At 35.7% G+C, this 10,389-nt stretch overlaps 2 protein-coding genes across 2 annotated transcripts; both read right to left on the reverse strand.

Moving 5' to 3' along the window:
* Positions 1-223: 223 nt before the first annotated feature.
* Positions 224-1,467, reverse strand: LOC108691307. Its single transcript, XM_018198981.1, has 3 exons — positions 1,141-1,467; positions 811-913; positions 224-654 (listed from the first exon to the last, which is right to left on the reverse strand). The coding sequence occupies exons 1-3, from the start codon at positions 1,465-1,467 to the stop codon at positions 269-271; spliced, it is 816 nt and encodes a 271-aa protein (XP_018054470.1). The 3' UTR covers positions 224-268.
* A 5,778-nt stretch (positions 1,468-7,245) lies between these two features.
* On the reverse strand, positions 7,246-9,360 carry LOC108691306. The gene is made up of 3 exons (XM_018198980.1): positions 8,756-9,360; positions 8,562-8,678; positions 7,246-8,120 (listed from the first exon to the last, which is right to left on the reverse strand). The coding sequence occupies exons 1-3, from the start codon at positions 9,201-9,203 to the stop codon at positions 7,849-7,851; spliced, it is 837 nt and encodes a 278-aa protein (XP_018054469.1). The 5' UTR covers positions 9,204-9,360; the 3' UTR covers positions 7,246-7,848.
* Positions 9,361-10,389: the final 1,029 nt, after the last annotated feature.

The following is a 10,389-nucleotide window of genomic DNA, read 5'->3' on the forward strand; positions in this document are numbered from 1 at the left end:
CTTTACAATTTGATTATTTATTGATCTATTTTGCACATGCGGACGAAGTATTGTTATATATTTAATGTACATCACGGAAAGGCCAGAGATGGCCTATTTATTATTTAATGATAATTAATAAAATAAATAAAAATAAATATCTTCATGATTATATGAATAAAAATCAACGTGAGGCTTAAAACTCATCTGCTTCCATTCCGACATCTCTTCCCTCTGGCCGTTGATTATAATAAAAGAAAGAAACAAAAGAAGAAAATATCAACGATCATTAATGATGATATCCATATGCTTGGCTGTGCGCGTAATGAGAATCTTCCCAACCGGAAGAACCACCATTGCTCCATCCACCAGATACGGAATTGGACCATCCACTGTTAACGGGACTTGACCATCCACTGCTGACAGGACTTGAAAATCCACCACTCCAGCCACCATTGTAAGGAGTGACATCGTGATGGTAGTTTTTGCCTGACCAGAATGTTTTTATACCGACGAAAGCAGAGATGAGGAGAGAAATGATGGACGCTTGGATCGCCTTTTTCGCTAAGAATCCGGTGACAAAGTATAAGAGAACTCCCAAAATACCAAACTTTATTTTTGCGGCAACCAGAAGGGGTAAGAGTCCTTTTAGAAATCCTTTTTTCTTGCCTCGCGCTAGAATTTTAGAAAAGATTTATTAATTTAAGATCAATCAAATTAAATTATTCTTTTAAATGATTGTAAAACACGTAATGTCAATTTAATTTTATACAAATAGAAATAAAATTAATATGAAAATTATTAGAAATAATTTATTAATTCTAATACTACCTTCAACAACCTCGTTGACAGCTTGACGAATTTCTGGTGGAGCAGATTCACTGAAGACACGAGCCGATTCTTGGATTTTCTCAAAAGCAGATGCAAGATTGATCTGAAAAAAATTGGTGGTTTGTGTTCAACCACATTGTATTTCTGAATATAAGATGCTAAGAGAGATAAAAAAGTTTACATTAATTTATAAATCATTAAAGTGACATTAAACCATTACATTAAGATGCATTTCATATTTCCCGAGTGATTCCTATGTATCATTTTATCATTGTTTAATATCGATAAACAACAATGTAAATTTATAAGTTTTAGTAATTTTTTAAGTACCCTAAGATTGCGACCGGTCAAAAATTGCCCAGCTTCATCGCTAATGAAGTTTTCGAGAGAATTTTGTCTTTCCACGATATTATTAGCGGCCTCCATCTCTTGATCATAAGTAAGTTCCTTGATAGATCTGGCATTGACATTATTCTTCACGAGATTGACTCCGTTTATAAGTTCTAATTTATCCTTGGCAAAGAATTCTTTGGCGGTCCTATATAGAGTCTTCTGCACGCAGGATATGCTGTCTTGCTTCAGGCACTCGTCGATACTCTGACCAGTGGTAAAAACGACCGCAGTTATCAAAATTATGAATTGCTTCAGTAGTTTCATGACTTGTTGCGAATTCCACGAGGCGTGTGATAAAAGCACCTGATTGCAGCACAGCGCGTTTATAGGAAATATAAAAAATTCGTAGATACTAATGGATCTACGAAGTTAGAATTCACAGAAAATAAACTTCGTTGTGTGGAGTCAAATTTCGTGTGGTCCATGAGACAATCCGTTAGCTTATATCTGGTGGGCCCCTCCTTTAGGTGTGAATTTCCATCACCGACTGCCCCACCGACTTCTTTTTTTTTCTATTTGGCATACATGAATACATGTTCATCCAATAGACGAAGTATACTTATGACAGAGATTCGACTAAGCCATCTATTACGACCTGCGACCTACCTATGACAAAACAAATAGAGGCTGGGCATATAGGTATTATAAGGGGCAAGGCCTTGAGCGCTAGTAAAATCGCTTTCTTTCAACAACGATCTTCTTAAGTATACCGGAATAACTTTACATTGCATTACAGGATATACAATTTTTAATTGATTGTATTGGATGTAGAATATTAAGAATTTCGACCAAATGCGAATATAATATATAATAGAATGTAAAAATAGACTACATAATTATGTAATATCACATTACTAATAAATTACTTCAACGTTATGATTATGTAAAAAATTATGCATGGAATATAAAATATTTCTATTTTTATACATAAGCATGTGTACAGTACTTATTTTTTTAACTTTATTTGTTACTTAATTTTTAATCTTTAATTCCATTGAATTGAATTTTGTAAATTAATATATAAGTTTAACATTATTCGCATTTCATATAAGAAATATTTTAATATAAATATATATAATAATATAAAACCACAAATAATTTAGTATTTTCTCAATAATATTTGTTTTTGACACTTTACTAAATTTTTTTAATTTTATGAAACATGTATATATGTATGATAATTACTTTTAATAATGTAAATATTTAATTCATGCACATATTGTGTAAAAAACGATAAATTATTAATTTTTAAAGGTAGGCTTATGTTTGCTCGAATTCAACAATGTATGTTTCTAGTTTGTCCTTATTATTTTACATATTTACATACTTAAAATTAGAGAACGGATGAGACCTGAATTTTAAGAATGTGTTAAATTTTATGTAAATAAACTCTAGAGAAAGTTCTTTCAACAATCTCTTAAACTCCAGCTTTAATTCTAATTGACTTCGGTAAATCTGATCTATCCTGATTTATATTAACATTGCTTTGGTTCATTATTATTCATTATTATCTTCAATACCAAAACAATGAAATTTAATAAGAAATGACAGTTACACATACCTATTTATTTAAACTACGGATATTATTTCAATTGAGCATAAAATGTATATGAATTACGAAGATATTGAAAAATTTAATTGCCTGTCTTGTCATAATGCATTATTTTATTATTTTTAATTTCTGCAAATAGTATAAGTTATGTTAAATAAGCTTATGTAATAGTCTATTGCATTGTATTTTCCAATAAAGAAAAAAGAAAAATGATAGTAAATGATATACGAATAACATAATCTTTACGTCTGATTAAATCTTATACTCTTACTACTGAAAACTTCATTTGTAAAATTAGTACATACCGCTATACGAGACTCGAATAAACTCGTGTAAGCAAATGGTAATATAACTAGCGATACTCAATTAGTTTTTTAGCGATGAACTATCATTGCAATTCAAGGAAAAGAGTCTGCAATACTCTCTTTTCGGACATAAAATCCTTTTATGTGAGCCATTCGGCGTTTAAGGAGCAGATACGAGACATGATCGATATGAATGAAAGAAAACTGGTATAGATCAGGTTCAAACATCCCGGATCCGACCTTCATTGCAGCATATGTGGACACCACTTTCTAGTGTGACCCTGCAACTCTCACGGGCCAATGGATAACACTTCTTGTCATTTTCATTTCGTTTCTTCTTACCGGAAGTATAAAGCAGTACAATGCGACAATCAAGAAAATCTTCACATTCAGTAAGCGTATATGTGCGGCGTAGGTTTAAATTCCGAGAAAGTAAAACCAATGATCTATATAGGACTAGATCTAGAAGACTGTAAGACTATTAATGCGAGAACGCATACTTTCATATTAATTAAAAGTTCCAATTTGCGGAAATAATTAAATAATTAAAAATAATAATTAAAAATATATGTAAGATATAAAATGTTTATTTACATCTTGGAAAGACAGCAACATATTTAACAGGAATTAGACTTTTTTATTTAGAAAGTATTATATTAGACGTTTTCTATAGAAAGTGCGTTCTCTCTCTCTCTCTCTCTCTCTCTCTCTCTCTCTCTCTCTCTTTCTACTTTTTTTATTCTTAAATAAGTTAAAGACATGTGACTTAGAACTGAGATGAGAAACGCTCCACATATTTTTATAGTAAACGACCTAATATTATGGAAAAGATAAACATCATCCGATTATAAATTTGCAAGACTTTCTAACATAGATTTTTTTATCTTTTAACATTACACATTACAATCATTACTTTCCTTTATCATTTACAAGTTCAATAAAATAAGATTATAAAGTGGAAGAGAGGAAGTGAAAAAATTGCATTTATTATACATTGTACATTTTACGTCCATTCTCTACCATTACTAAAGACCGCACGAGTCTCTCTGTTAATTTATGTACATAATCACTATGGAATAAAGAAGGAGCACTCTTGTCTTGAATTCGGTCAACAAATTCTCTCATCATAAGAAGGGATTCAATGAAAAGCAAGTGCAACAACAACACAGTTCTCATTCCCGATCTTACGTCAATGCTCATTCATTCTTTCTCGGTCATTGGGTAGCACTCAGAATCCTTTCGTCAATCCTTCACTCCCAACAGAAGAGCAGCCTTAAAAAGTAAAACCAAAGTTTCTCCTGTACATACAACGACAACAGTGATCGTTAAACCACAGGCACGCCCATCGCGGTAAAATCACTATCCTTTACGCGGGAATACAATGTTGTAGATGCGATGTATGATTTCGTTCAGTGAAAAGCAGATTGAAAATGGATATTTCAATTAAACAGATTACATATACTCTCGCTAATAACTCTCGCTCTTACACACAAATTTATTAAGTGATTATTATTGAAAAAATTTACTTGATTAACTTTTTTTTAAAATATTAAAGTATCAACAAAATATGTTAAATAACATATTGCATATGTAAGAGATAGAATTGGTATAATTTCTTCTGATTAAAATCAATTATATCAATTATATATTATAAAAAAGATATTTTATAAAAAAGAAAACTTATATTCAAATTTATCGGTTCTCCCAATTTTCTCTCAATTTCATTTTCACAACAATAAATAATATTTGTTTTATATTAGAACAATTGTTAATTATAATTTTACAATTATTAGAGAATAGTTAGAATATTATTAATTTCTTAATTTTCGTAGCTTTTCTTGATAAAGTCTTATCTGAGAAAAAGTTTAATCTATATTTTTTAATTACTTTTTTATAAAGAATTACCCCCTTTTCAAGTGTATTATCAGTTTATATGTAAATGTCTACATATTAAGGTCACCGACTTTTGGAGGTCATAGTATTTTTCCAGATCAATATGCCAATGAAACAAAATGTTCCCACGGTATCTAGAGAATCACTCAAAAAGCGTATCGATTTAGGACAGCAGTGTCCATAAAAGCGTATCTAGCAATCGTGTTGCGTTTCCTGTCCTAAATCGGAAAGAACTAGTGGTTCGATATTCTAGCCTTCGAACTTGTCAGTAACTGGTTTAATGTCTGTCAATCGATTGTGCTAGGAATTTCTGATGCAATGTTCAATCAATTCCATTGGCCATCGACATGCGTACGACCTGAAAAATCAACCGGTAGCCAACCAGATCAAATTTGAATTTTAAATTTCTTTACGAAGTTTGTAATGAGTATGGAATGTAACGGGGCACTCTTCCGCGCCCAACTGGTTCTTCTCATCTATGGACCATAACGCGATTGCTGTGCCAGAAACTGTGCCAGTAATTCTTTCCATATTGAACATTATAAGCAATAGATTACAAATCAGCTCTATACACACACACACACACACACACACACACACACACACACACACACACACACACACACACACACATATATGTATAATATTATTAGACTATTTTAATTAATAATAAACATTAAAAACCATCTAAGTCATTTCTATTATAGTTCAGCATTAATAAAGGTACAACAGAAGGGTTGAACAAAATAAATAATAATCCGAATGATAATAGATATATTGCCCATTCATTCCTTTGTACAGAGTTATAAAAGTTAACTAAAACTAAAGGAAAGACAAATCGTTCATTTCCATCACCGCGTTGACAGTAACTGCAATTGATTACTGCTTTCAATCTTATTAAATATAATGAACTTGATTTGATCGTAATTAGTGAGTATAACACGCCATCTTCATTCTTTCTAATCACTAGAAAAGTAATGCAATGGATATAGGTAGAAAATTAAGCATGAAGATGTACATTTACAGAATACAATTAAATGATGAAATTCGTAAAAAATTTGATTTGAATAATCGAATTATGAATTAATTGATCCGACATTCCACATAAGTGTGGATATAGCGATCACAGACTGTAGACGCTGAGAAGCGATCGGTTCTGTTCGAGACTGCATCGCTGTCTGAGCTGCTTTCAGTGCGAATCTCCACGTTTTATGATATTCGAAACGTAAAAAAGGAAACGATTGGTATGTATGCCAGTAGGTCTTAGCCGGAGCTCTTCCTTCCCCTACTACGCCACGTGGAGAAAGAAGGAGCTGAGGACTACAGTGGGAGGAATCCAATACAGATAGAGAAGACGCGGCATAGAGAGATGCGTAAAGAGAAAGAGGATCCGTTCCTCTTACACTCGAGCCTTTCTTCCATTATGCCTCTTCTCTACCTCTTTCTCCTTCGCTTTTTTTTCCTCCAACCGAGCTCTCCAATCCGCTTTGGGCATGGATCCACGTGCACGCGCGCGCGGGAATACCGTGAATAAAAACAAGCACCGGCATTTGTGTCTACAGACGTGTTCTCGTAATTTATCTTTGAGTCTGAAAGACTCAAATTGGCTTTCTCAAGATTCACATCAAATTCCTCCGTACAAATTGTTGCAGAATCCCGCTACATTCTAAGCTCAAACGAATCTAAATTTTATGGATTCGCGATCTTGAATAAGCAAATATATGAATGCATAATGAAACACCGCATTATTAATCAGATTCGTTCCATATACTGTCGTTCAGCCATGTTTAACTTTCGATGCGCTATCGCCATTAGTCTATTTAAGTTACATTCGCGCGCGGGTTATTATTAGCTTTGCATCGTACGCGCGTCGCGAAGTACGTTAGCTAAATAAACGCTCATCGAGTAAACACAGGTGAATATGCGACACGGTAGGTCGCTGGCACACTTTCCTCATTGGCTCGATTTGTTACCTCGTTCCTGCGATTTTCCAATGTTCCGTGTGCAAGTAAATGGGAAATATCGGCGGACTCGACCCAGCCAACCGTGTCGCTTCGTTTCCAAGCCTGTTATACGAAATATCTTATTAATTTCTAGTAATAAGCGACGTTACGCTGGTTCGTCCGAAAATTGCCTACTAAACGCTGCTTCTGTTTAAATTAATTTTATGATTTATATATCTTGTTTAACGTTCAATTAAAATAATGCGATTTCATTATTAATGTCATTAATAAGTGTAAGTTAAACAATTTCGCGTTTCAATCGAGATGGTAATAAATGTAAACACGCATATATTTCGTATCTTCCAAACACGTATGCTTTATTAACATGTGTTGCACAACAATAAATACGTGGGTAAAAAAAAATAAATAAATAAATAAAAAAATCGAACAACATACTTTGGTTTCTTCGGTGCGTGTCTGTAATTTTTCACTGAGAGTCCTGTCAAAGTGGCAGATCAATGGAGATCAGTTACCACGTTTCTCGTGAGCAAGCATTTGTTAAATATCACTTTCTACCGTAGCTGTCAATCAGTCATTGTCGTTTCGTTAATGTCACTGTCACTGATCTTGCGTCGCGTCACGTCTTCAGTTATTTCCCAGCGCCTATTAACCCTCCTACCGCAACTGACGTTTGCAGTTTTATAAACTATAAAAAAACGAAAGCCACGTTGTGAAAAGGATGCATGTTGCGTTAAATGAATGTGATGAATAAGAGGACAATGATGATGTGACTGAAATGTAAATTACGTGAGTGTAATGTCAATGTGCTGTTGTCAACGTAGTCGTATCTAGTCGTATCTATCTGAGAAGTTCGTTTTAGTAGCGATAAGAGAGTTGAGAAGCTAGAGAACCAATTCAATCTCGAGGTTGGTGCAATTAACGATTAAAAGCATCAAGATGGTCCCAAGTTAGCGTAAAGATGAGCGTATCCTCTATAAGGCAACTGTGTGAAGTCAATGTCTTCGACTGATCTCTTCTTGCGATGGTGGTGACCAACTTCCTGCGCGTAAACGACATGGTGACCGCCGCCGTGATCATCGCCACCACTCGCTAGTTTCTTCACGGCTATAATCAGTGACAGCATCAAGGCCAATGCCGAAACCATCAACGCCTTCATGGCTAGGAAACCCAATGCGGCGAAACCCATAGCAGCCATCATTTTACCTAGTTAGTTCAGAAGAAAAGTAAATTTTAAATTACAGTGAAATTTACATTATAAGATAGAATCGAATGAGACATGAAATTATATCAAAAACATACTGATTATGTAACAATATACATGTAATGACAATTGGATGTAATTATACGCTTAATTCTTTCGTTAGATATAACTGAATAAAAATATAGTTTGAAAAGTATAATACAAAGTCCTAAATATCATATATTTATCAATACATAAACTCGAAATCAGCAAATATTATATATAAAATAAAAAATAATTATTATTTACCGTCTTAATATTTTAACAAAATTGACAAAATATTTGCGCGAATATGTATTACTTAATGTATATATGCGTTAAACAGAATGTAATAATTATTTTCTTATAATTATCTTTTTCAATTATAATCACCTCTTTAAATAATTATTCACGAAAAAACTTACCCATCATAAGCATCATTAAAAGGAGTCCACCGTTACCGCCCTTTTTGCCACCTTTGCCGCCGCCAAAACCGCCGCCGCCACCGCCACCGCCGCCAAAACCGCCATCGCTCTTTCTCGCTAAAAAATGTAAGATTTTCAGAAAATTTCATAAATTTTCTTCGACATCTCAGTCGTGTTGCTCATAAATTACAAACCTTCAGCTTCGGAAGGCAAACTCTCCTTCAAAGCGGTTTCAAAATTCGATGGGAATAAAGATGGCAGCTTGACCCTCAGTTCTCTGCCTTCCAGAAATTGTAAAAAGGGTCCGAGACCTCCAAAGCCCTTCAAAACTCTAGCCTTTCGGGAAGAGCCAGGCACCTCGACCAAAGATATTCCGTCGAACAGTTGTATGTCCCGTTCCTTACTGGTGGTCTCTAGTAGCTGTTGTACAATCTTCCGTACAATTCGCACTCCGTGACAAGAAACCGACGCGTTCTTCGAATCCTCCGACGTGCATGACGTCGAGAATCCGGTCCATGTGTCTTTACTTTCGTTCGTGGCGGCGTCGATCGTATCGACGATGAAAAATGCGCAGATTGCCAACGTCAGACAGATGTGCAGACGTTGGCGATCGATTCCCGGTATGCTGTCTATCCAAAGCATCGTTTCGTCGCGGAAACGAGCGTATCACGACAAACAAAACGTTTCGGCTCCGTCGAAACCGCGGCGGGCCTTTATCCCTGCGCTTTTTGCGTCGTTAAACTACCGCGCGACAAAACTAAGGGAACGTCGCGTGCGTACCGTGAAGCTGCGGAACCTACGGCGGAGGTCCGAGTGCTGCAGCGTAAGTGCTTGCAATTCCCATTTATATAGATCTACTTGAGAGTCGGTGATTGTACCAAGAAAAAAGCAAGGAGAGCATCGGGCACGATGGCTGCCGTTCTCTGCTCTTGCTGTGCATTAGCCGGTAATTTTTCGTTCACTTAGATGCCGGTCTCTTCGACGATTCGTTTAATTCTTGTTTCTCTGACGCGTTTCAGAGCGTTACGGCGCGGTTGGCTTGCGAGAGCGAGGTTCCATCATTGCATCGGCGCGGATGACGCCTTCACGCATCTTCCACTCCCTTCCTTCGCCTATTTCCTTTACCTGCTCCGCCAGACATAATTCACATTTAGCGAGATCTCACTATTCTAGATCACGTACTACTGGCTCCCGGATCATTCGCAGCTCTTTTCTCATAGTTTGGGTTCTCTTTCCTTTCTCTCTTTCCCGCGCTTTAGTAGAGCGGAAGAGAACGTACCGATTTCGAATCGTGATCGCCAGTATCGATCGTAACACAATCGTACGCATCTCTGATAAATAATAGATGCGAACATAACGTGCTTGAATCCATGCGAGAAACCAACATAAAATTTTGCATCCTTCCATGGCTGCGAGACAGATTAATTATATATTGGCGATCTCTTATTCTGATTTGATCTGAGGTAGATTGTGTCAATGTACGCAGGATAATGAGGAGGACGATGTAGCGGAGAATGCGAGAAATGCGAATTTACATAGGAAGGAGCAGGGTGTGGAGGAAAACGAGAAAGAGACAAAGAAACCGATGTTGGACAAAGATGTCGAATGCGTGGAAGGAAAGGAGAGATGACTATCCAAATCTAGTTCATCTTCATGTGCCTTTCTCTTCTGTTCCACTTCCCCTCACATGCCTACAACACCACAGTATATACATAGCAGAGTCTGATAGGTATAACTACAACCGATTCAAAATTATTCTTCCGTTCCACGACACGGCTCGATCGCATGCGGACGATCGTGATCAACTAAAAACTTTACCAAAGCTCAC

This window comes from Atta colombica, unplaced genomic scaffold (assembly GCF_001594045.1).
Source record: "Atta colombica isolate Treedump-2 unplaced genomic scaffold, Acol1.0 scaffold45, whole genome shotgun sequence".
Lineage (NCBI taxonomy): Eukaryota > Metazoa > Arthropoda > Insecta > Hymenoptera > Formicidae > Atta > Atta colombica.